General features: G+C 46.4%; 3 protein-coding genes across 7 annotated transcripts; all 3 read right to left on the reverse strand.

Moving 5' to 3' along the window:
* Positions 1–40: 40 nt before the first annotated feature.
* On the reverse strand, positions 41–21,119 carry LOC108030075 (RNA-binding protein fusilli). Of its 5 annotated transcripts, XM_017102684.3 has the most exons (13): positions 19,869–20,485; positions 16,311–16,606; positions 11,617–11,874; positions 9,582–9,858; positions 9,024–9,113; positions 8,906–8,960; positions 7,849–7,959; positions 7,426–7,696; positions 6,540–6,866; positions 6,300–6,446; positions 5,992–6,238; positions 1,717–1,955; positions 41–1,173 (listed from the first exon to the last, which is right to left on the reverse strand). In XM_017102684.3, the coding sequence occupies exons 2-13, from the start codon at positions 16,437–16,439 to the stop codon at positions 715–717; spliced, it is 2,610 nt and encodes an 869-aa protein (XP_016958173.1). In that variant the 5' UTR covers positions 16,440–16,606; positions 19,869–20,485; the 3' UTR covers positions 41–714. The 5 variants fall into 5 exon arrangements, with proteins under 5 accessions (XP_016958173.1, XP_016958172.1, XP_016958171.3 ...); XM_017102683.3 differs by having other exon boundaries at positions 6,300–6,866; XM_017102682.3 differs by lacking the exons at positions 41–1,173; positions 1,717–1,955 and having other exon boundaries at positions 3,063–6,238.
* Positions 21,120–22,570: 1,451 nt separating this feature from the next.
* Positions 22,571–24,635, reverse strand: LOC108030367 (mannose-1-phosphate guanyltransferase alpha). Its single transcript, XM_017103236.3, has 4 exons — positions 24,257–24,635; positions 23,171–23,861; positions 22,841–23,105; positions 22,571–22,784 (listed from the first exon to the last, which is right to left on the reverse strand). Exons 1-4 carry the CDS (start codon positions 24,502–24,504, stop codon positions 22,684–22,686), a joined length of 1,305 nt encoding a protein of 434 aa, XP_016958725.1. The 5' UTR covers positions 24,505–24,635; the 3' UTR covers positions 22,571–22,683.
* A 424-nt stretch (positions 24,636–25,059) lies between these two features.
* LOC108030368 (V-type proton ATPase subunit F 1) lies at positions 25,060–25,731 on the reverse strand. Its single transcript, XM_017103237.2, has one exon. It carries the CDS (start codon positions 25,624–25,626, stop codon positions 25,252–25,254), a length of 375 nt encoding a protein of 124 aa, XP_016958726.1. The 5' UTR covers positions 25,627–25,731; the 3' UTR covers positions 25,060–25,251.
* Positions 25,732–25,898: the final 167 nt, after the last annotated feature.

Raw genomic sequence — 25,898 nt, forward strand, 5'->3', positions numbered from 1 at the left:
TAATTGTACTCCGCTAACCTGTTAATAAATAAATGCCGACTTTGGTATTTAAAATAAAATTTATTTGTATATTTCATTTGAACAAACGATAATATCTTTTCATTGCGAATGGGGCTAACAAACAAAACAGATTTTCTGGCGTTTGGTGCGGTTTTTATGTGTTTTTCTGGGCGTGCACAAGGATAATAACAATATTTGATGGTCTAGCCTAGAGATAAAAACATGGTTAATCGCTGACTGGCTGGCTGATTGGCTGATCGGCTTCAATAACATTAACATGCAGTTACAAATAGATAATTGTATAAATAATTTGACTATTGACTAGGGATAAATTTGTCGTATTTGCGTCGTTTCTTTGCTAATTGGCTAAGTATAATGTGTATATTTGGATAGAATGCAATGCAGCAGCGTAATAAATAGAACATCGTATGAGTTGCACTGGGCAGCCTAACTACTTAGCACTAGCGGGTTATGTATAGTAGATATAGAAATTCATGAGGCGGCGGCGAGATTCCATTGTTCTAGCTCGGTGCCAAATTCAAATTTCCAACTTCGAGTTTCAATTCGCCGCCTTTTCAAACTCACCACTCGGGTGTGCGACTCGGCTAGAGCGGGCCGTGGGCGTGGGCGTGGGCGTGGGGTTCTTAGCTAGACTAAACGGATAGGTTTCTTCGATTGGCAAGAAAGTAAAGCTCGGCATTCGCGTGTGCCGCACTACGAGATGTAGAGTTCCACGCAGGAGTTGCTCACGAGGGGCGTGGCAGCCGGGCCCGCCGCCCCCTGGCTGCCCGTCTTCAGCGGGAGCGCGGCGGCGCTGGTGGGCGTGGCGTGGTTCGTGTCTATGCTGAGCAGCGTTTGTGATGCAGCCGAAGCAGGTGACGACGCCTCCTGGGGCGTTGGGGGCGGGGCCTCGGCCCCTGTGGGCGTGGCACTCCCACTCTCCCTGCTCCCGTTCACAGCGATCGCCGGCAGATTCGCTGGCATCACCTGCGGGGGTAACTTGACGGGACTGCCGTTGACAGCTCCGCTTCCGGTCGTCGTGGCCGAGAACTGCTTGGGCGGCACAAAGGACACGGCACCCTTGGTGGGCGTGAGTATCAGGCCAGTGCTGGTGTTCGAAATGGCCACGCTGGGTGGCGAGAGCGGCGAGGGGGGAAAGAAGTCCAGCGGGTACTGCAAAAAGGAAAGCAAGTTAAAATGGTTCTTGAATTCATTCGTATTTGAGAACATTATTTCTTAAAAGTTTCTATAAGATTTTCATCTACTATTTATAATAACTAAATGAGTTGTATTGCATTTTCCAATCCCAATCCCAATCTAGTAAGCAAAAGGACTTTGGTTTTTCGTAAGCCGGATAAAAATCTTTTCATGGGAACTTGGAAAGGTGTACTTTGTTATCAAATATGTTTAACTAAGAACTAAAAAATCTTAACTTAGTATTCACAGGTAAGTTGCAGTAGGCAAAGTAGATACTGGATATTGCAATATACATTTAGCTTTCTTCGAGAAAACATATCAAAGCCAATGATCATATAAAATTCCTATGAAACGATTATGTTCTTTTCCGTTTTTTTAATGCCTATAATTTTTGTAAAAGCTGTAAGTTGACTTGCTGTAGGCTCTACGATTATTGATTCCAAAAAATAGCTTATCTATCAAGGGAGTGTTACTCTCGGGGAGTGTGGATAGCCCCGACTCTTGGCTTTCGACTCTTACCAGGGGCTGCGAGGGCGAGTGCGCCCCCGGCTGGCTGTAGTAGGTGGTGGGCGAGACCGGCGGACTCGGGTAGGGCCAGTAGACGAGCGGCGGCGGGTAGAAGGCGGAGGCCGGGTGGTGGTGCGGATGGTGGTGCGAGCGGGGCGTGGCCAGCAGGGGCGTGTGCGGCGGCGGTGGGGGCGGGGCCGCTCCGTAGGCCGGGAAGGGCCCGCCGAAGTGGGCGCCCAGCACAGTGGCACCTATGTGGAGACAAACAGAGGGGTGTTATTACGCCGAAATCTCATCGTAATCTTAGGGATTCCTCTGTGCGAAAGAGGCCTTCTTCTTTCGGGGAACTTGGGGTAATAAGTGTTGTGAGTATGGCTTTTGCTTGTTGAAAGGAAGAGGGGGAAAGGGTTCAGCAGACATATACAAGATATACAGGTATATATTCGTGGGGTTTCTGGTCTACATCCGCCGATCTTCTCGGCTTCTGCTTCTCTTTTAGCGTGGCATCTCAGCCACTGCGTTCTCGGTTCGTTTTAGTTGTTACTGGGTTAGTTAGTGATCTTATCTCCGTAATTAATTGGCCAGTTAGTTTGTCGGTTAGCAGGGGAAAAATTGTATTCAAATCACTCACCGTTTCACCGTTTAGACATTGCAAATGGTAGGAGAGACATATATAGTTGGTATTTTGGAACGAGTATCTTACCACCTCACCCAGAGACCATGAAACAGTTGCGCACAAGTACGAGTACAAATTTTGAACAGTTTAGCCGATTGTTTTGGTAATTTTGAGTTGGTTTATCTTGTTTTGGTTCTTGTATTTTGTTTCATTGTTTTTTGTTTTTAATCCAAGCACCAGGACCGCAATTGATTATATTGTATGCGCCCGAAGGAACAGACTGCGTCGAGTTACATACAGGATGCGACTATGACTAGTACGATCATGATGGACATTCCACTTAGAGTTACGATAGTATTTATGTGGCTAGAACAGTGACGGAAACAGAAACCAAACAAACTCCAAATGCCGATTCCGGATATCCACTCCCAGCTACGGGCTTTTGGCCCTTGGACGAGGCGCTGAAAACGCGATCGAGTGTAAAGCTTAGCCCAAGCCCGGTACCCCGGTTACATGTACATATAGGTGTTCGAATGAGGGGACTGTGTGGGGGTAGGGACGGGGGATTCGGGACTGGGGATTCTCTTCTCGGTTCGGGATCATCGGTGTTAGTTGGGAACCCATTGTTATGATCTCGGTTGGTGGTTAGTAGGTCTGGGCTCGATCCTCTACTCGTCGGGCGACACACAAAAGAGCGAAAGGGATGGTGACAGTGTGAGAGAGAGATAGAGAGAGAGCGGGCTTAGTTTAGGCGGTATGTCGTATTTTATTGATGTAAAAAATTAATCAAAGATTGGTTTTACTAACAGCTAGTGGTAAAAAAGAATGGAATATCAAAAATCGTAAAATTTCCAAAAACATTAAAAACTGCTGTGCGTACGTACTAGTTAAGTAGATATTATTGATTGTGTGTGTTGTTTCTTTAAAGTGGCCGTTCAACCCGCTCGGAAGCCACTCGATTGCCATACTACGTAAAACTATGGGTTAAATTAGGCTAAGGATTAGGCTAGGCGCAGACTATCTTTCCCATGCCTTTCCTCGCTAGGCTCGATCTTCCCAAGACGAGCGGAACTTAGTGTTAGACGCAGCAGGAGAAGAGGTAGAGGTGGATGTAGGGAGCTGGATTTTTGAAGGGGTTGGGGGTCAGGAGGTGAGCTCCTCCCGGAAGACAAAGCTGACAAAAGCTCCTACGTGTGTACTTTACAAAACGCCCATTAGCTTAACCACTGGCTTAGCTCGAAAGAAGTTTCTTAGCTTATATTGCAGAATTTCAATAAACCATAAAAGTACCGAACCATGTTCTATATATTGCCGAATTTAAGTATCATATCGCTCCGAAAAGGTAATTCCCAGAGTTAAGACAGTCTTAAAGCTAGGAAGCACTTTGCAGGGTGTAGGCCCGAGTCACCAGTAACCAGTTATCATCCGACTATGCAGACTAGACACACTATGTATATAGACACTAAAGCGGCCCGACTTACAACAAGCTTTAGACTATAGAGCTAGCTGATCCCGCGACTAAATTAGTGATGACAAAGAACACACAGACAGTGAGCGGTATTGATATTGGGGGTAGGGATAGAGAGTGACACAGTATAGAGTATAGTCCCGGTTGCGACTAACACCAGTTACGCACACTTAAGAGCTACACCATAGATCTAGGCACTATTTATAGGGTGCACGATACTGCAAGTCAGACGATGAGATTATTAATATTGATTGCTTGATTGTTAGCGGCCATGGAGAGACACGGGAGAAGATTGCCGGTAGAATTGATTAATGCAAACCCACTTTACAAGTCGCGCGGTCTTAAAGCTAGCGGGTATAAATGTAGGCTTATAGGTCGATGGGCACACAGCTCCACCCATCGATGGTTGTTGTGCCACAACGTTTCCTTCTTACAGAACTGGGTTTCGTGATACACTCCGGCTTAGCCCGGTTTCGGTTTCGTTCTGGGGTTCTGTTTCGAATTCAGTTGAAATTGCGCTTGAGCCAACACCTGACGCGGTTCATGGGGGGAGGGAGGCTCGTTTGTATACTTTAGGGAGGGCTCCAGAGGGTAGACACTAAAATTAGATTGCACTGAATGGGTGTAGCTCCACCCAGAAGATCTCGCTCCCTCCATGAACCACGTTAGCCTCTGTTGATTGCCCTCGAAATCGGGGGCAGAGCAGGATACACATATATACTCCCAGGATATACAGCTCCTTCTGCCTCACACACGCACACACACACACCAAGCTAATGTAAAATAAAAGTCCATACACGTGAGTGTGGAATGCTTAATAGAACACAAGTGACCAGGATCCTTTTGATCCTCTCTCTGTAAATTCCCTCTGTTAACTGGTGTACTTATGCGTGTGTATGGGTGAGCAGTGCTTGTGGTGTGTATGTGTGTGTGCCCGTGTCGTTGTATATTAAATATATATAGTAAGTATTATTCGCTTAGACCATAGACAAGTATGCTTAGGCTACTACGAGTACTCCATACAAGAAAAGTACTTAAGTCTACATTCCAAGTCGGTAATAATTAAGCTCTAGAGAATGTCTGGTATGATGCCTTGTGTGTGTGTGAGTGTGTGGTGGCCATGATGGTACATGATATATGGTTGTGTGCGTGCGCCTTAATGTAGGTATTATGTGGAACACCCCACCCACGCACGGAATGTGCCCGAAGTGCCGGAGCTTGCAGCTGTTATTTCAGGGTTCTTAAAGGCTTCTTCTGGGGATCCATTAGATCCCCGAATTGAAGTACGAGTAGACGTTGCTGGACTGGCGGTTCAGGGCTCTCTTGGCCGCGCTGGCCGCCGCCGCTCCTGCCGTTTCCTGCTGGAAGGCGTTCTCGTAGGAGCGCTTCATCGACTGGCTCAGCGAGGAGTTGCTCGCGGCAGAGGCCGATGAGGCTGCTGCCGCGGCCGCTCCTGCTGCAGCTGCTGCTGCCCCCGGGGACACGCCCACTCCCGAGCCCGCCCCCGCGGCGGACACGTAGCTGAGCGGAAAGGGCGGCAAGTAGGCGGCCGAGGGCCTCTGCATGAGCACAAACTGCGGCTGACCCTGCTGCAACATGGCACTGGCGTACAGTTGCTGTTGCTGCTGCTGCTGGTGCTGCAAGTACAGCGGGTGCTGCTGCAGCATGGCACTGGCATAGAGTTGCTGCTGCTGCTGTTGCTGATGCTGCTGCTGCTCGGCCTGCTGTCGCGCCAGCAAGCTCTGCTGGGCTATGAACTGTGCTTGCTGTTGGGCCAGCAGGAAGGGCGTGGAGGCCGCCGAGGCGGTCGGAGGAGGCGGCAGCGAGAAGGGATTGAGGGCATAGCCCTGAGGGGTCAGCGAGACAGCAGCGTTTTGCAGCGAGGCAGCCGAATGAGCAGCTGCTGCTGCTGCTGCTGCTGCCGACGAGGGCTGACCGGCGGCGGCGGCGCTCATCAAGGAGGCCAAGCCGGAAGCGGAAGCGGCGGCCGAAAGTCCCGGCAACATGGCCGACGAGGGGGACAAGCCGTGGTGGGCGGCGGCAGCGGCCGCGGCTGCTGCTGCTGCCGCTTGGGCGTGGCCCGGGGCGTGCGCATGCGCATGTGAGTGCGGGTGAGTGTGTGGTGTGTGAGTGCCGCCGAGCGGCGACTGAGCGGTACCGGCCGCAACGGTCGTCGGCGACTGACCCGCCGAACTGAACATACCCGTGGTGGCGGCCAGCAGGGACTGCTGCTTGTGGGCGTGGCCCAGGTGCGGCGGCGGCGGCTGGGCCACCGGCGAGGCCAGTCCGCCGTTGAGGACCATGTTCATGTCGTCGCCGGAACACTGGAACACCTCGATGTACCGGTACTTCTTGCCGAACATCATGTAGTGGTTGTGCCTGCGCTGCGCGCACAAGCGGGCCGACTCCTCCTGGTCCATCTGGATGAAGGCCTCACCACTTGGCTGACCCTGAAGGGAAACGTCGAGGTTTATTTTCAGAGATCAAGGAAGTCGAATATCCGAAACCCACCTGCGCATTGATCACCATGTGCACGCCCTGGTAGATGATGTGCTTGGCAAAGTCGTCGAGGAAGTGCAGGATGTGCTCGACCATCGCCTCGTAGGGCAGTCCGCGCAGCCGGATGCAGTTCTTGGTGGTGCCCGAGGTGATGAGGTGCTGTGTGGGGAGAGGGAGAGCGGGAGGTGGCACGGGGGGGCACAGGTTAGCGGGGCTGGCTCCGAGGCTGTGGGCGAGGCTGTGGGCACCCACCTGCGGCAGCAGCGGCAGCTGCATCGTGGGCAGTTGGGCGATCAGCGGCGGCTGGCTGTGCCCGCCGCCCGACTCGTAGTTCTTGGGGTCCATCGACCGGTTGAGCACCTGCTGCACCTCGGCCGTCGTGGAGCGGAACAGCTCGATGTACCGCTGACCGATGGACTCGCGGTGCCGGCCCAGCGCCTTGGGCGCGTCCGTCTCGTGGGCGAAGAGCACGAAGGCGTCCCCGGTGGCCCGTCCGTCCGGCTTTTTGACGAAGAGCACGCCCTCACTCCCGTCGAGAACGTGGCAGGGCGGTGTGTCGCCAGTTGTGAAGAAGTCCAGCTGTGTGGGGAATAAATGTGATTAGTTCATGGACCGTATGAGTGACAATAAGGGGCAGCTGAAAAATAATTTAGTCCTACATGGATTAGAAGCATTTCTATTCATTGCTCAAGAACACTGTAACCACCAATGTTTTGCTGATGAATCATAAATGATTTCTAGTGATTTTTAATGAACTATCTGTAAATGTTAAAAAAATAAAAAGAGAATTACTGATTCGTTAGCAATGAATAATGAGTGAATTATTGTCAGTTTCCATTGAAGTACTACTGAGAAGCAAATGAATTATCAATGAATTCTTAGTGAACTGAGTTTTCAGTGAACAACGAGTTAATTACTACTAAATTACCAATGAAGTAGAAGTTAATTGCTGGTATTTTTGGTGAGTTAATAGTACATTATCATCATTACTAGTAAGATACCAATAAACTATCAGAGAATTACATTTGCAAATGGGAATATAATGTTTATTGTCAATTATGTAGTTCAAAGTCACTATTATTATTTCTTTACCCATGACATTTGTCATGAGTGACATCCGAAAAACAACAGAACTCACCACTTGCTTGGCGGTGGCGTCGTAGGGCAGTCCGCGCATCCGAATGATCACCTGGGCGCCCTTCGAGAGGAAGGCCTGCGCCTCATTGGAGGCTCCGCCGGCGATGGCCAGGAAGTCCTCGCCCGAGGCCCGGTACACCTCGATGTAGCGGGGTCCGATGTGGTGCTTGTGCCGCTTGAGCGCCATGTCGCGATGCTCCTGGCACACGAAGCGGATCAAAGCCTCGCCGTTGCGACGTCCCAGCGGAGAAAGACAGAGGGCCACGCCACCCCTGGAATCCGGAGAGGGTAAGGAAAGGGGAGCGGTTAGAGGGTGGGTAGACCGATAAAGTGGGTCGCTCGTAATCTCGACACGGCCGACCCCTGAACCGTCTTATCAGTGGGTTGGCGGTTGGCTTGAGCAAGACCCAAACACATTACTCACTTGGCTACGTTCAGGCCGCGGAAGAACTTGGCTATGTCCTGGTCGCTGCTCTGCCAGGGTAATCCTCTGGCCCTCACGATGCAGTTGCCGTCGACCTCGTCGTCGATGGAGCTGTGGGGGGAAAGGATGGGAAAATCCATGAGTTCTGGAGGTTCTATGGAAAAACCTATCCCGAAGGCGGGTTATGCAACATGGCACCGATTCTTGGGAAAGGAGAAAAAGGCGTCGGAGTCACGTTCCGATGTGCAGCCCAAGTTCTTGACGATTACCAAGTCGCATAAACATTTCTGCTGACTCTCCCGCAAAACACACACTCGCACAAATACAGCAGAATGTCATGCATAAATGGGCCAGCAAAAATGAAATAAAAAATTGGAAAAAATGGAAATAAAACCAGACGAGCTGTGCGAACAAATAAGAAAATGAATAATCAGAGTTTGGCACTGGGGCAGCAACAAGGAGTTTTCAGAAAGTTGGCAAGAACACACAGGGGTTGGGCTGAGTTACCTTTGTGGCCTTGCAGCTAATTGAATATTTTATAGTGATTGGGTCGGCAGAACAGAGCTCTGTGGCTAGCTGGTAGCTGAAATTTTCCAAGGCGATCTGGCGATAACAAAAGCCGTGCATTCACGTTGCCTCTGATCCGTTACGATGCCACCCGATACCACGCGATCCCATCGTCCGAGAACCGAGTACCGAGTACCAAAAACCGAGTACCGAAAACCGAGTACCGAAAACGGAGAACCGATCCCGTGGAATGGCTATGGACTATGTGACTCTGCGATCGACCTCTTATCGCCTCCCAATCCAAGCGAAGACTGACGAGCGCGACGCTCCCAGCTCGGATTTGTTGGGGCCGCCTTCCAGTGCCTGGCCTTTCGAGTGGTTTCTTTGTGGGCTCGGCGATCGTCTTGAGTTTTCGGCGCTGAGTGAGTTATTCCCACTCGAAATAGTGCTTGGATCACAGCTGAGAGGGGCTCGAGTCGAGTTGGCTTTCGGCGGCTTCGGGCGAACTAGTTCGGACGGACTCAAAACAGAAACAAGGGCCCGCACTCACCAAATTCCAGGTTCCAGTACCAGGTTGACCACCTCGTTTGCGGCGAATTTGTGGCCTGTGGAGAGATGACTTCGGTAGTACAACGCTTCGGGGAAGAGATCTGAGCTTTGTAGCTTACCTGCCTGCAGCAGGGTCTGGATCACAGTGACCATGTCGCGGGATTCGCGGATGTAAAAGTCGTTGTCCTCCACCGACGGGCTGCTGAGTTCTGTTTGGGTTTGCGTAAGTGAAACTAATTAACCACTTGTATACTAATTAAGGCAGATAAAAACATATTTTTACTGAACCCACTGGTATAAAGAAACGAGAGGCGAAAAGAAAACCACTCGAAATATATGCGACACCATTTTTCATATAATATTTTTGTGTTCTATGCACTGAACGTACAAACTTTTTGAAATTTAAAATGGAGAATTTAAAATAAGAAAGTTTAAACGTGCAAATGCTTTTCAAAATACTGGCAAATAATTAATAAAATAATAAATATTATTATAATATAATTGAGTTAGTTATTTCATTGAAGTTCAAAGATATTAAAATTAAAAGACCAATTAGCAAAATACAAATTAGTTTATCTAATGGCAGATTATGCAAACTAGTTTGCAGCGCAGATAAGATATATTTGCATAGTCGTTTTGGAATCAAATGACCTGCTTACAATCCGATCTCAACTCACCTCCCAGCATCTCGGCGATGGACTGAGGCATGGCCAGCGCCGGCGCCTGGAGCATCTTCTTGACATCCTTGACGGGGACGAGGGCGCGGGCAAGGTCGCCGGACTTGTAGCGCAGGAACTCCTTGCGCAGGTCGCTGAAGCGATTGTAGTACGCCGGCAGCTCCACGTCCTTGGCACTGGCCTCCCGGTGGAGGCACTGCCTCAGCGGCAGCTGGCCGTCCGTGACGAGCTTGATCTCCGTGTCGTGGAGCGACAGAGATCGCAGGTAGGCATCGAACTAAAGGGCGGAGACATGGAGTAATTAGTGGACAATTGCAATTAGCACTTCTCGGGCACATCGGGCAAGGGCTAGCAGCCGGCACGGGGAAAAGTGCCCCAAACATTCCACTGCCGCGAGAGGAGGAAAGGCAGTTACTTTGGGTCACTGATAGTGCCACATTCCCCACACTCGCCCCAATGCCATTGGCTTAAACCCGTTTGCTGGCCCGGCAATTATGGCCAATTAAGTGAACAGTTTTCCGCCGTGTCATGGTGAATAAATATAACACGCGGCTTAATGTCGCATTAGCCGCTCGAAATCGAAGTCAGAATCGCGCCAGGGCAAGGAGTAAATCCAGATGACATCACTAATCCGAGCCGAGCCACCTCTGCCGCCCCATTCGAGTGCAGCCTTATCTCCGGGCAACGGCTTTATTGGCCCTATTGACTTGGCCAATTAGTATGCAGGACTTGTGCCGGATTCCCAATGCGTCACGCGCTGATCTCGACGGGGAACAAAGGTTCCCAGATGCAATTTCAAGCTTAAAACGAGCCTTGGCCAATGAGATGTCGTACAAAGAAGAGTAGATGTATTCATTAGGTCTAGAACGTTTAAGTCAGATGCTAAAGTTCAATCATACTCTGGCATGCCTATCACTATTTTCACGTAGGTATTCCGTTGCGGGTCATACTGCGGTCCGTAGAGCGTTTTTTACCATTTCCAAGTACTTTGAAACTCTTCAGAACTAAACCTTTTAACACGGGAGCCATAAATCATAAGACCAAAATCGTGTTCTTCTAAATGTATGGCAATCATTAAAACAAAAACACGATAACAATGCAAACTATTTTCATATCAGTCAAGGTTCAGAGGGTAGTGCTAGTGACTTCTATTAAAATTTTGAAAGAAATCGTTATAACGTTTGTCTCTACATCCATATCAAGATCTTTTATTTGCGTCAGCAGACAATAATATATGTTGCATTTGTTTGCAGAGCGCCGTTTTCCCGTTCTTATGCCAGAATGCATCTTAACGTGGAACCCAGGGCCTGGAGTGTTTGCCTTATCAGTGGGTCAGATAAGCGCTGAAGGGGTGGGGGTTGTACTCTTGGCATTCTCCACTCTGGGAGGGGAACCTATGCTGGGCCAAAGGCCTTTGAGAGGATAATGCAATCCGGCGTGACTGCGCAAGAACGGGGACGAGTTACCGTCACGTCCTCGAATCGGAACTAGATCTTGGATAGGTGTTATCAGATAACGTTCAGTACTGAAGCACTCATTCATATTTTTCTGCACAGCAAAAAAAGACGTATAGAATTTATTTGTTTCACTAGTTTTAATTTCTAATGTGCTTAGCTTAAATAAATGGCAACCATTAAAACGACTGAACTGTGAAATGGTAGCGAAAAACCCATTATCTGCACATTGTAATATTATTTCATATTACCAAAATGATTATTAATTTCCATTTCCAGCAGTGTACTTTTATGGCTCTGGTGGTAACTCGATGCCCATTGATAAGTGGAGAAACTCACCGCCTAAAAGTCGGGGCAAGGACCAAGAACAACTCACTCCCTAGTCAGAGGGCGCAGTCCGAAAATAGACCCGTCCGGGTCCGATTTCCCCAAAACGTGTGCATTTAGTTCTAGCATAGTGCAGGCCTAATCTTATCGCAATCAGCTGATAACCGCTTTGAGGCCAAACAACCCAAAACAACCCGGACAACGTGCTCCGATTAGCGCGTGGATCAGATTGGATTATACATGTGTATACGCACCTCTTCGATGGCCTCGCTTAGGGGTTTTCCCGCCGCCTGGGCCTCCGCAATGGGTAGGACCACCTCGGATCCGTTCTCCACACTGCCTCCGTTGTTAGCTGCGGTTCCACTGCCATTGTTGGCGTCCCCAGCAATCGCCAGGGGCGGCGAACTGGCCGTGTTGTTGGTGGCACTCGAGGTGTCCGAGGATCCCGAGATGGTGCGGTCCTTGATGAAGTAGCCATCCGGCCGCACGAGTATTTGTTTGGTGCCCACGATCTGGAAATGTGGATAGGGGCAGACGAGAAGCAGTCATTAGTTTACCTTGACAATGATAAGTGTCGGTAATAATGATAGGGGTAATACAATTTTGAGTTCGAGGCATGAGATATAAGTACCCTATCGAAGGGTACACCCCTTTAGACACAAAAGAAAGATCATAATAACGTTCAAATTGTGAAATATTCTCGATAGACCTAGCAACACTTAAGACCCGAATAACCTATCAGAAAAATCAACTATAAATACAGTCTTTCCAGAACTACCGACATCTATTTCTGGTGACAATCTTGGGGGTAATCGGGGGCTTCCACCCACCAAAATCGTAACACAGTAAGCATGACTGTTCCCAGCCTTATCACCTGGAACAGAAACCGCCTTGGCCGAGGCGACTTCTCCTATCCCTATCATCCGATAGTGAAACAGTAACACACCTGCAATCCGTGCCGGTTTGTGTATTTTTAATCTTTCTGGCATAGTTTTTTGGAGGCGTCTTGATGAAAGCCCCCCGAGTATTCCAAGCCCTATCCCAATCCCAAGGAAGCAAAGACGTTGCTTGCGTCAGCGGATATGCAAAGAAGTGCCGATCCGAGTCGGAATCGAGGTTCCCTGCAGGTAGTTGGGCGCTATGCAAATCCAAAATCGGTAGGCTTTAGGAAGAAAACTAAAATTGTGATTTTCTTTGTTTTCCGATGCCAGCCGGCGTCCCAAATCGATTTACATAGGCTTTGAATGTCAGAACAATACTGGAACTGGAGGTGAAAAATAAAGGAAACGAGGTGTGTGAGGGCGGGGTTGCGAGGAAAATGAAAAATGCATGAGTTGCGGTCATGTTAAATTCAACGCACCGGAGTGTGGGCTTCACTCGGGGCTGGAGAGCAGTCCTAATTATGCCAGAAGGGGGATCTCAAAATAGCCGATGCCATATATATAGCGTACTCCCAGGAGGTGCCAGTAACCCACTGATTTCAGCTCGATAGAAACTCCGATTGATTAATCAAAGTCCAGTCGGCCAAGAGTTCTAATTGGCTCAAAAGAGATTAAGAGCAAGCTCACCTGGCCGCCGTCTTGCCCCCCGGCACTCCATTCAGACGACTTTTTGCAGTTTGTTTTGCCAATGTTAATTAACTTTAATTGTTGCCATGCGAGTCATAACTACTCTGTAATTAACATGCCAATTACTACAGCGGCATAAGTAAGCCAGCAAATCAAGACAATTGCTCTCCGGCAAGAAATCTATAGCAGAGAAATTCAGTTCGAGATCGAGTTGACGGGAAAATGGATCCGCCGTTTCCGTTTGGGAAAGTCCATCTCCGTTCGGGGAACCAGTACGAGTGCAATAAGTTCTCTTATCACGCTGCCCCAGCAAGCATATAAGCCCAATCGATCCGACTTGACAGTTCGGTCCTACTCCCCCTTCAGCTGTCCAAAAAAGAGCCACAGCCGCTCCATTAGGCAGGCAAATGACAGCCAGAATCGGTCACACCGCCCATTATTATTATAATTCGATGTCGATTTCTATGGCAGGCGGACCTTCAAATCCGAGTCCAGTACCAATTGCTGTCACCGGAATGTCACGATCATGATGAGGCGGGGTACTAAACGAGGCTTCACCATGACACTTTGGGTACCAACTTTTAGAGATATCTATCTGTCCTAATTATGGAATACAAACGTTGTACTTCTTTCGATGAAAGGATAGTATTATCCAACGTCGAAACAATACTACTTTCTTCCATTTAAATAGTTTATTAATAGTTATTCATTTTCATGACTGCTCCGATTTTAAAGCACGCTTTTGTCTGCTGATGCAAGCTAAATAAATTCATAATTGCAACAAGTTTAGGGTTATTTATAAATACGAGTATATACGAATTCGGTCAGATCCTAGGCAAAGTGACGTTTTTATGATAAAGACATAGTGCCACTTTCTTCTGGTTTTGCGAATACCGTTCGAGCTTGTGTCTCGATATTAGCATATATTTCGCAGACTGAATTTGGTATTCAGATGTGCACCGTATACCTACGGCTAAGTCAAAACTCTAGTGTAGTCCGGTCTAGACTAGTATAGCTCATTAGGGTCTTAAAGTGTGCAGGGGGTCGTGGCATGCGGAGAAAGGCAAGGATTTTGGAGAAATTCGAGCGTCTGCCGCTGACCCCTTGACCCGGCCAAAAATAGCAAGAGGAAAGCGTTATAATGGCTCCAATAATTTGCGGCGGGGACTCACCGCGACGATTAGCATAAAAATTGGCCCCACAGTGGAAACGTTTTGCGAAAGCCACTTAGCTGGAAGCCAGAGTTTAAGTTCGGATAATTAATTCACAATATTTTTTGGCAGCCACCAAAGACAGAAGCTGACCGCTCTGGCAGCGGGTCAGGGCCTTCGGATGGGTCGAAAAAGTCTCTGACAAATATAAGATACGTTCGTAATGGCGGCGGACCCCAATGTCGCCATTAAATGTCATTTAAGATCAGCGCGGAGGAGGGACGGACAGGGCAGGACTGGCAGGGGACAGGGGACAGGGGACAGGGGACAGGGAGTGGATGTAGCTGCACTTACTAAAATGTTGCGTGCTCGTCATAAAATCGCGACAATGTCAGGCAAACATCTCGGGTAGCCCGGCTTAATGCCAGCAAATAGCCTCAAGAGCCCCGACCCGAGGGTACACACAGACCCATCTAATGGCCGGCAATTTCCTTCATCAGTTCTAGTCGGTGCGAAAACAACGTCCACAATATAGTATAGCCATATTCCCCAGCCGGGGTGCCTCCTAACACGCAGCCTCCGCCGCAATCGAAGCGCCCACGTAACCCCCAGAAACTATACGATACGACGCGACTCGGGGTTTTGTGTGCACTCAAGATTGTCGAGTATTGGGCAAATAAAATTGCGTATTGGAAGCGACGTTACTAGACCCCACGAAATGCATCGAACGGGCAAATCCTAATAGCGAGTCAATGCAAACGATAATGGGGAGAATAAATTATTCCCAGACTTATAGATCGAAAGCAAATCGTTTAAAAAATTTAAAACCAAACTACTTAATAAAGGAATAACAATTGGCTTGAAAAGGGTAAACCCATTGCCTAAAAATATTTGAAAGACAATACAATAACGTATCCATCTTGCCTTTTTTCTCAAAGCTACCTCTTGAAGGATGGCAATCCCAGGGCATTACATCATTTCCAGTTTGAAAATCTTCTGTATGCTTTCTTGGAAAACTTGCTTTGGCGCTTGACAAATACTTTTAATGGCAGGCTATAGTTTGTCGGGGAATTTCGTAATGGTGACTGAGGGCCTTTGGCGAGACTGCAGGTCTCGGTTGTTGGCCTGCCCTTAGCCACCTCGGATGTTTAGAGATCTTTTCCAAACAATTAGTGTCAATCGCTTGGCAAACTCAAAATATGCAAATACCCATATACAATGTGCGCGGCCCTTCAATTCCCCACCACCCATTTGGGTGGGATCTTCCCAAAAAACATAAACACTAAAAACAGAGAGCGACACGTGGGATCTTAAGAAATTCCACTAAAAAGTGCGGTTCAGGAGTGCCCACCTCCACAATGTGTTTTCAGCTTTATAAGTATATGCTACTGAGAGATATGCCCACTAATTAGGTTTAAATCTGAAAATAATTGCAGTCCAATGCACAATAATCGCATATATTTCCTTTTCAGGGGTTAGTGATCGCAACTATTCATTGACACCTTAATGAGTATTTGATATCACAATTAGGAAACCAAATAAATTTCAATTTGGGGTCGTAGGATTTTTAAAGTGGCTTGCCCTATGAAAACTCTCGTTTAGCATCTCCAACATCCGGCGAATCAAAATCGAGAGCTATAGCATAATAAACGATCGCCATTCCACACAGAGGAAAGTGCAGCCCCAGTTTCTCTGTGTGTGAGAGGGCTCTGTTATCGCACAGCATTCATTAATTAAAGAGTAGACGAGAGCCGAGCGATCCAACAAAATGGTGGCCAGTGGGCGGTGCCAGTCGAGTCTATCCCAGATGGCTGGAGCATATACCCTTCCTCATAGTAAACATATCAGACATATAGATTATAACTATAAACTGTGTCATAACTTTAAACTGATAATATAAGTGTTGATCTTAACTTAAGTCGTCCCTAAAAAAACCTATATCATTCTCATAGTACGAATATCTAGCTATAGATTATAACTATGAATTATATCAAATCTTGAAATTAATAATACAAGTGTTGATCCTAACTTAAGTCATCCTTAAAGATCTATTCCTTTCCGCACTATTAAAATCCTATTTCCTACTCATAATACAAATATCTAGCATATAGATTAAAACTTTAAAATAATAATATACATTTTGATCCTAACTGAAATCATCTTTAAAAGAATGCCTTCTGATATGAAAATATAAACTTAAGTCCCGCAAATGTAAAGTTAGGCACTCACCTGTCCAGTGGTAGCCTCCAGAAGGACAAAGACCAGCAGTATGATCTCCTTCTCATCCGACCCCAGGCCGGGTCCGTTCTGGCCGCATGTGGCGATGTACAGTGAAACAACGTGCTCGGGGACCTGCATTTTGTCAATCTCTGCCTGTGATGATCGTGCTGAAGATGGTGGATCGCTAGATGATCCCGATAACTATTTATAGCTAGTGATTCTGCTCCTCGAACTGAAGCCTCAAGCCAGACTAGCTGTGGATTTGGATGATCTGCATTTCAGGGCTGCACCGCCAGCGGTTGTGCCTGCAAAGGAGGGAATAGAGATGTTACACAATCTGCGATACAAACTAAAAGCCGAAAGACTGCACACTTGGACTTTGGGCTGAATGTTAAGCAAGTTAAGCAAGCACTAATTACGAGTGCGTTCAAGAAATGTCAAACAAAGCGAATCGGCATGTGGCAGAGTCAAAGTTTGCTAAGGCGAATTCACTGTAAAGATATACTATACTATATATTTACTACACACAATATTCGTCAGTTCGCACTAAAAAATCGAAAAGAAAGCCAAAGTCCGGGGATTTGAGCGAGACTTGGCAAAACGCTTGACACCTCGACATTTTGCATTTGCAATCCATCGTCCGTCCGTCCGTCCGTCTGTCCGTGAGTCTGTCCGTCCGTCCATCTGTCCGTTTGCTAACCCAAGTGACGTTGCCAGTTTTACCGCCGCGTTGCCGCTTCTCAGCGCCTGCATTTGTAATTGGCGTGGAGTGGAGCTTCTAAGACCGCTGACGTCAAGCGGGTCAAATTGAAATTAAAGTATTAACCCCCGGCTGACGATTTGAAATTTAATTTCGCCCCGCCAAGCGAAAAGGCAACAGCAAACGGAGCACGGCGAACGGACGAAAAATTACAGTGCAATTTTATGAGCATTTTTAATGTGAAAAGTTTTACTCTTAATGAAAACGCAAGACCCTCAGGGTTCAACCAAAATGGCGCTCGTGGGTTAATCGGGCGCGCAGGCGCAAGTGGCTCTTTGTAGTCGTCAAGACTGCTCTTTGTTGTAATTAAAATATTAAATAATGGATACGTGCAAAGAGGCCAGCCTGTCGTAATTGAGCCACTTTAAGTGCTCCTCGTGTCGGATCTGATCAGATCGGAACGGAAGCTGGGTTATATATTATACAGTCTGACCTCTTCTCAAAGCCCCAACTCCAATCCTAAAGTATATCCAATCTTTCAAAAGGCTTTATAAATTATCCAATCATTTATTTATGCCGCCTAAAGTTCCATGATTATATCTGCTAAAAGATGTAGCCACTTAAGAAAATAAACGTCACACTACCCAAATTTTGATGAGGATTTTAAATAGAACAAAGTATTTATTCCAAATTTACCTCTCTATAATCTTCGATTTGATTGGGTTGGACTTATAAAGGTTTGACTGTAGCATAATGCTCTGCTTTTATGGTCCACACTTGACTCGAAACTCGTATTGTTCGAGGGGATTTATCATCTCGAAGAGCGACCGTGTGGTAATGAGCGATTGCGGTTATAATCTTGGGTCTTGTGCAATTTATGACGATTGCTTTTTACGGGCTTTAAACGTTTAACGTTTTTGCATCTTGCACTGCCCTTTGCTTTTGTTTTTTCTTTTTTTTTGCCCCGTTAGCAGGAAATCATCATCAATACAGGTTCCCACAATTTCTTACTCCCCAAAAGAATTACCCCTCTCTTTATAGGAAAAAAATCCCAAACTGGTTCGTGGGTTTCTTACTTTTGACACTGTTTTCCGACCTCTGGGGTTAGTTAAAACGAAAAGTTGTAAGTTCACTGTTGCAATAAAACTGAAGGCCTCAAAAGTGCCCCATTTCCTGTTCCGCGTCTACAAGCCCTTACAGCCCATTAAAACCTGTTGATTTATCCCACCCTTTCGAGAGTGGCGTATCATAAGTCGTAGGCTTATGATACTGCTTATGTGATTTTAATTGATTGCAATGGAAACGGTAGAGATACTGCTATACCAAGTGGCAGACACGCATTGATAAGTTTCCCTTTCGTTGGACACTCGGTGGCACATGGAAATGAAAAGGTACTCTTTTCCTTAATGAACAACGGTACGCGGGTCTGGGGCCAATTAAGAAAATAAAGAATGACCGAAAGACAATGGGAAAGCGCTGGTCATTAAAAAGAAGAGACCCAAAACACAGACCCTAACTGGAAATCCGACGTGAGATTTTCGTAACTTGAGATAGCACAAGAAGAAGTAAGTTAAATAAGCGGGATATGAGGTATTAAAGCTAATAAAAATAGAAGACACAGTGAACCAGTTTAGTAATAGTATAATATTTCATTTCACTGTTAAGTTTTTTTAATGGAATATCAGATACAGTACGCAACCGATCGGTGAAAATACCCAAAAACCTCAAAGAGTGTATTTAATCAGACAAAAGTCGCAACGTTTTTAATATCTGTTGAATATAGTATTGCTTTACGTGATTATTATTAATATTGATCATTTCCGACGATCCATTAGGTATGGAAGATTTCTTATTGAACTTTGGCGCTAAAGGAAAATCGATCTTCGCTCGTAACACTTTTGGGAAGACAACAGCATAGACCCGTGATTAAAGACGAATTAGTGACAGGCGCTGCAGGAGGCGATACAAAAAAGAGCTAATACCTCGACAACGGCAGCCACTATTGCACTTAATGAATTGCCACCTGCTGATTGGTAAACCAGAAAGTGAGCAGATTTTACTTGCTGGCTGTTATTTGTTTGTTTTTCTTTCGGACTTGCTTATTAAATTATGAATTGCGCAAGTTTCTTTTTTACGGTTTTTGTTTTATGCATTGTTCCCCGCTTGCAAATATGTTTTGCTGTTGTTGTTGCAGCTAGCGTGTGCCGTTGGCAGTTGTTGTTGGGGCAACAGGAAACTTATGATTGCGAAAAATTGCTGCCGAGAAATGCCAATTGCCAAAGTTATTCGCAAAAAAAAAGTGGTAGAAAAACGCAGAGAAGAAGGAAAATGTCTTCGGCTCTCGCAGTATCTGGAGTTTTATCTCCCTCCCCTCTCCTAACTGGATCTCACGCAAGCAGCAAGTGCAACTCCCAAAGTGTTGCTGTGATTCTGCCAATAAAAAACCAAGAGATCTGCACTAGGCGAACTTTGAATGCCCTCGAATTTTCACCTGAGCACCGTGACTTTTACTTTCGTACTATCTTATCTTGCTAGCATTTAAATAAGTAAGATTTTCCAATAAAAGATAATCACAACAAAAAAAATGTACTAGATATAGTTTGTATTATGTACAAGAACGGATATTTTCCCGCTTCAGTATCTTTAGCTACAAAATCTGCTGAAAAATAGACAGATATTTTTCGAGTAAAGGGTATTATACACAGGTCGGGCTCTCTTTCTCCCCGCATCTGCGTTTTTGATCTCATCTCAGTTAACTGTAAATTTGTTTTCACTTTGCTTAGCGCATCGCTTTACTGTTCTTTTCGTGCTGTTTTTCTTGGTGTTGTTCATTCATTTCGGTGTATTTATTAGATTGTTCGACTTACAGCAACAACAAGTGGTTCTCAATCGGATATTCTCCCTCTCTGTCGCCCGCGCTCTGTACGGCTCTCCCTCTCCCTCTCCCGCTCGCTGGCTCTTTTTGTGGGATGCGACAGGTTGTTGGTAAAGGTAAACGATATCTACTCCGCAGCTTCCTCCTGCTCCTCTTTATCTGCTTCCTCTCCCTCTTGCACACTCTCCTTCCTCCTCTGCGCGCGCAACTTAACTGTTTTTACTGATTTCTTGTTTTAGGTTTTTTTCTGTTCAACACGTTGTTGTATACATTGCACTTGTTGGCTTTTCACAATTTTTGGTTTTTATTGCACTTTCTTTTCTCTCGCACACACACAAACTGGCCCCCAATACACGTACCTCAGTCAAATTTGAATCAACGCCTGCGTTGTTGTGGCCTTTTGAATAGTCAACTCTTAATTTAAAGCCAGCAAACAAGTCTTTTTCTTCTTCTTGACCTGTTGCTTCTAAAACTTTGTCTTGTTGTCTTTTTTCTAGTTTTTTCCTGTTGTGAGTGTGCGTGCCAGCGACTTATGTGTGTGTGTGTCGGTACTGTTATTAACGTGTTTTAACCGCCGCGCAACCGCCTCGTTTGAAGTTGAAAAAACAACTGATCGCCGCAGCGAAACGCAGGTAACCACGAAGGTAAATTAAGGTGAGTGAGCTGCGCTTGCCTGCGAAGAGCGGGGAGAGCGCGAGAGAGCGGGCCAAACAAGATTCCATCACGCACATGCCAACAAGAACAACAACACGGCCAGGTGTGTGTTTGCCAATAGGCTTCGGTAGTTGGCAACGCGGGAGAGAGGCAGAGTTGCCCATGCTCCCCAGCTTAAGCCTGACTTACAACAGAGAGCTAATCCGCTCTCCACAGTTTCCCACGCTGCGCAAGACAGTTACGCTCAGTGAGCATGACTCTCCCTCTCGCACAGAAGTTACCTGCTTCACCCACACACTCTCACGCTCGCGCACACACACTTACACCTGTACACTGTTTGCACTGCTCTTCCTCTTTCTCTTCTTCTTCGCTTGCTCAATTACCAACGGCGAACGGGGAATATGCCCACGTAGAATGGTGCGCTTACCTGTTTACCTCTCCTTTTGGCCAGAATCATCTCCGCCCAGCACTGCATTGACTATTTTTTGGTAGGCACTATGTCTAAGTATCACTATTTCCAGAGCGAGCCAGGTACTCAGAGCAAAAGCAACAGGCGACGGCGACTAACTGGCTGACACTCGGCAACGTAAACGCGTTTTGGTCTAAACCAACGAGAGCGGGAGAGAGCGAGGACCACCGAGAGAGCGCAGGTGTCGGTGTGCGTGGGTCGCTTACCTGTGCAACACGCGTGTCACGGCCCAAAGCAACTCATCGTTATCGAAATGTTAACTGCCTTAAAAAATGTTAATTATTTAATATTAAAAATCAAATGTAAATTAAATTTAAAATTAGCATTTTTATCTTTATACCAATGAGTTATGAAGTAAAATGAGTTACAACTTTTTTAAAGAATTGCTTTCTGTAGTCAAAACTACTTTGTAAAAAGCTATACTTTTCCATTAAGATTTTCAGATCCATAGTTTACTTCAAAATGCGTGTTCCAATTTGACTGTACCATTAAATTTAAGGGTGTTTTATCACACATTTCACATGGCCTGGGAACTATGCTGTCAGCAGAATAATAGAAAATAAGATATTTCGACCAAAATTTAACGTTTATTTTGCACCATCAGAATTTGTCAATTACCACTTTTGTTGGTATGAGCTTTAATCGATTTCTGGGTTGCAATCAATTACTTGAAAATTGGTTTCGAAGATAAAAATAAACAAGAAAGGAAGTTAGCTTCGGCAAGCCGAAGTTTATATACCCTTGCAGTTGTAAAAAATAATCAATAATTTTATTAAATTGAATTCGAAATTCTTAAAAATATAAAAATTTATATTCCCAATATTAAAGGATAATATGTCAAAAAGCGCAAAAGCTATAATTTGTTTAATATTATTTCCATAAATTATCCGATCGTTCCTATGACAGCTAAATGAGATAGTCGTCCGATTTTAATAAAATTTAATTCGAAATTCAGAACTAATTGAAAAATGTTATTTTCAAGCTTATGAGGTTATATGTTAAAAAACACCAAAGATATAATTTTTGTTTCATGTTTTCCGATCAGTTTTCCGATCGTTCCTTTGCCAGCTATATGATATAGTTAAAAAACACCGAAGACATAATTTTTTTTAAATTTTTTCCCCGATAGTTCCTATGGGAGCTATAAGATATAGTTGTCCGATCCGGCTGGTTCCGACTTAAATACTACCTGCAATAAAAAGAAGACTTTTGGGAAAGTTTCAGCTCGATAGCATTAAAACTGAGAGACTTGTTTGCCTAGAAACGGACGGACAGACGGACATGGCTAGATCGACTCGTCTTGTGACGCTGCTCAAAAATATATATACTTTATGGGGTCGGAAACGTCTCCTTCACTGCGTTGCAAACTTCTGACTGAAATTATTATATATATAAATATAAAAAAGCTTTCCGGCCGTAATAGTGAGAATTGACTTTTGTTCTAAGTTCCTTGGACATCCCTGAGATACATTTAGGTAAAATCAAAGGTATATAAACAAATATTTTTACGTAACAATCTTCAAACACTGAGCTACCACTGTCGAATCTCCCAAAACACCTTCCAAACATGCTTTTCAAGGGTTACAGGATATTTAATAGATAGATTTTGGAATATTGCACAGTAGAAACATACAAAACTGCATACTGATGGGACAAAGCTCAAAGAAAATATTACGTATCATCCTCACAAGATGATCTCGTTCTTGAAGCTGCGACTGAGCTCCTTGTGCGGCAGTACGATGCTGTTCAGCAGGATCTTCTCGGCGGGCACCTGCACGAAACAGCCTGAAATGGGAAGTTAATATCATAACATTAGTCGACAAACGATCCAAGATACTTACCCAGTATGGTAATTGAGGGATTCAGTTTGCCCTCGTTGTTGAAGAGCGGTGGGTTCTCCATTTTGGCGAAGGGCTTGTTGGGATCCGGATCACTGGGCGTGCCCTCGACTCGAGCCCAAGCTCCGATGGTGGAACCCCTGCCCACAATCGCGTGCAGGACCAGCGTGTGATCCAGGATCTGGGCCTGCTCTAGAACAATCGATTCACGGATGCGCACACCGGGCCCAATTGTCACTCCGGGTCCGATGGCCACATTGGGTCCCAACTGGAATCAGGATTCAAAAATGTATAACAAATCCAGCCGGCTTATGATGATTTTTATACACCCACCACTGCGCTGTGATGAACAGTGGCACTGGGATGCACATAGACATCCGGGAACACTGTGCAGATCAAGCTGCCGTCGCCCTCTCCCCGCTTGGTGCCCACATTGGCCAATCGCTCCGGATGCGTCTTCTTGTACAGGCCCAGGTAATGGCGGTTGGCGTAGATGGCCGATCCAGCGGTCTTCAGCTGGGACCACCAGTTGGGCACCGGCATGGCGAAGAGCTTATCGGTGCCTGCCAGCGGGGTGAGCACCTCCTGCTCCCACTTGATGTGGCCCTGCTCCCTGCCATTCCCATTCCCGTTGCCATGGCAGCAGTACTCCTGACCCCGCGAGTGGAAAATCTGCGCCAGCACGGTGAATATATCCATGGAGCAGACGTACACCCCGCAGTTAATGAAGGTGGACACATAGGAGCTGGGCTTTTCCACGTAATGCGAGACGGCGCCGCTACTCCGATCGAAAACCAGGCAGCCGTAGTGCAGCGACTGCTGGCGCGTGGCCTCCGTGGACATGATGGTCACCAGGGCAGTCGGTGGACGCTTCTCGTGGAACTCGCACAGCTCCTGCAGCGGGAAATCCGCGCAGACGTCGCCGTTCAGGACGAAGAAGGCTCGGGGATTGCCAGCTCTTATTTGATCCCGGAAGTGGTACATTCCGCCTGCGGTTCCCAAGGCGGTGAACTCCTGCAGATATCTAAAATAATAGACACGTTAAATTTGCAAGCTTTTTTGATGGTAAGGGGTAATTAAGCTGCCTAAGCCAAGAACAACTACAAAGTGTCTTGCTTATTATACTATTAAATTTAATTGTTGTCAGTTTTTATATTTCAAATCGAAACCCCTCATACTAGTTCTTGAGTTCTCGATATGTACATGAAAAGGTCGTGTAAAAATGGATGGTAGGTTTTCAACAGAGTGCCCAGAAGAAGAGAAGTTTGGTAAGTTCCTATGCCATCCTATAAACTAGCGAAGTGCTCTAGTAGTTCGTCACAAGAGTAGCTCTCCACAAGAGCCCAGTTCTGACTTGGTTGATATCCCATGCATCAGCAGGGTGCTCCAGAAACCGGACTCGCGCCCAGAGGGACCCACCTGATGTTGATGTTGCTGCTGCTGTACAGGGCCTGCATGTCGCCCACGAAGCCCTCCATCTGGGTCTGCGGATAGTAGCCGATGATGAGGATCTCGCGGAGATCGGGCAGCTGGGCACAGGCTTCGATGTGGTGGGCGATGAGCGGACGACCGGCTAGCGGGAAGAGCGGCTTGGGCGTGTCCAGCGAGAGGGGGCGGAAGCGGGTGCCCTTCTGGGGGCCGCCGATGAGGATAACGGCCTTCAGCATGATGTGCGCGCAGCGGTTGGAGGTGACTAATGCCGAGTTTTCAATTCGTGGCCGGATTCTATCAGATATCTATTTCTGTTTACGTTGCCAACAAAAAAATATGGAGTGCCACAACAGCTGATTGCGCTAACAGCCCCTGGAATAACTGATAACAGACCTAACAGCACGCTGGTTTGGCACTGTTAACTTTACAGACCTACTCTTCTTCCAGACCTGTATTTTGTGTTCCTAAGTAAATATGTTTTAATTGGTCAAGATTCAATTAATCAGTAAGCTTCTCTTTCAAGAAATTGTGTATTGGCTAATCTTTCTTCTTTTGTGCTTTAAAAGTAATAAAACAATTAAATGAAATTTAGTTTATTTACAAACAAATTCAAATTAATTCGAATGCAAATGGAGTAAAAATTAAACAGTTTAAATACAATTTCAAAAACACACTAAGGCAGTGCTTACTGTCCCACCGCTGGAACTCTGTTACCTGGCAGCCCTGGAATGACCCACCACTGGGAAAACTCCAGTCGCTTCCAGCCCAACACTGAATTGACATTCCAGCTCTTAAACAATTCGATTTTAATCTATTTATACAACGAAAACCATTTAATAAATGTCTTTAAATACACAATATGAACAAAGCGTAGCACTGAATCTATGGATAGTTGTTGACAGGGGGTAAATCAATACTCTGACGGTTGCAGCAATACGAAACAGTGTGCGGTAGCTCCTCGACTAATGGGAATCCTGGGGAGTTTAGCGCACCAGATCCTCGGGGTTGAACATGCCGCGGGCGCGACGCAGGATGGAGTCCTTGCTGGCGTCGTAGGGATGGTCCTTCGAGGGAATCTCGAGCACCGCGGGCACGGGCGACGTGTGGGCGTCGATCACGTGACGGATGAGCTCGGCGCAGTTCTGGTTGATCAGGATGATGTCGATGTCGTCGCGCTTGAGGAACCGCTTGAAGCAGTCCTCCAGCTCGCTGACGGCCGTGTTTTTGTCGACCACCATGAAGTTGGGGTGGCGGTTCTTGTTGATCTCGCCCACGCCGCCCAGCAGGAATCCCACGCAGGTGTCCTCGTCGCCGATAACGCTGATCAGTTTTCCCTTGATTGCCGAGTGCAGAGCCATTTCGATGGATTTTCTATATTTTCTCGGGCAGCGATGTGGACAGCGAAAATAAAACCTGACTCTGGAAAATGTCCGGGTCAGCTGGTCTCTATCACATGACCCTCTTGCGCTTAACAGCACTGGAACGCGGTTAGCAGCACTGCAGTGCTGCGGTATTTTTATGCTATCAAGTAAATACCAAGTAACGTCCTCTACTCAGTGCGACCGTATTATAGATCTACGGCATTTTTGAAAATAAGTATTTTTGAAATTTGTAAGTATGTGTTAAAAGT

This window comes from Drosophila biarmipes, chromosome 2R (genome assembly GCF_025231255.1).
Source record: "Drosophila biarmipes strain raj3 chromosome 2R, RU_DBia_V1.1, whole genome shotgun sequence".
Lineage (NCBI taxonomy): Eukaryota > Metazoa > Arthropoda > Insecta > Diptera > Drosophilidae > Drosophila > Drosophila biarmipes.

Bases quoted from the DNA above. Each gene is read 5' to 3' on its own strand.
- LOC108030075 (XM_017102681.3), bottom strand. From the start codon at position 16,439: ATGCAGGTCCCCGAGCACGTTGTTTCACTGTACATCGCCACATGCGGC. The intron at 11,875-16,310 runs GTGAGTGCCTAA...CCACATTTCCAG, and splicing joins TGGAGGCTACCACTGGACAG to ATCGTGGGCACCAAACAAAT. The intron at 6,239-6,299 runs GTGGGTTTCGGA...GTTTCCCTTCAG, and splicing joins ACATGGTGATCAATGCGCAG to GGTCAGCCAAGTGGTGAGGC.
- LOC108030367 (XM_017103236.3), bottom strand. From the start codon at position 24,504: ATGCTGAAGGCCGTTATCCTCATCGGCGGCCCCCAGAAGGGCACCCGC. The intron at 23,862-24,256 runs GTGGGTCCCTCT...CTATTATTTTAG, and splicing joins AGCAGCAACATCAACATCAG to ATATCTGCAGGAGTTCACCG. The intron at 23,106-23,170 runs GTGGGTGTATAA...TCCTGATTCCAG, and splicing joins CTGTTCATCACAGCGCAGTG to TTGGGACCCAATGTGGCCAT.
- LOC108030368 (XM_017103237.2), bottom strand. From the start codon at position 25,626: ATGGCTCTGCACTCGGCAATCAAGGGAAAACTGATCAGCGTTATCGGC.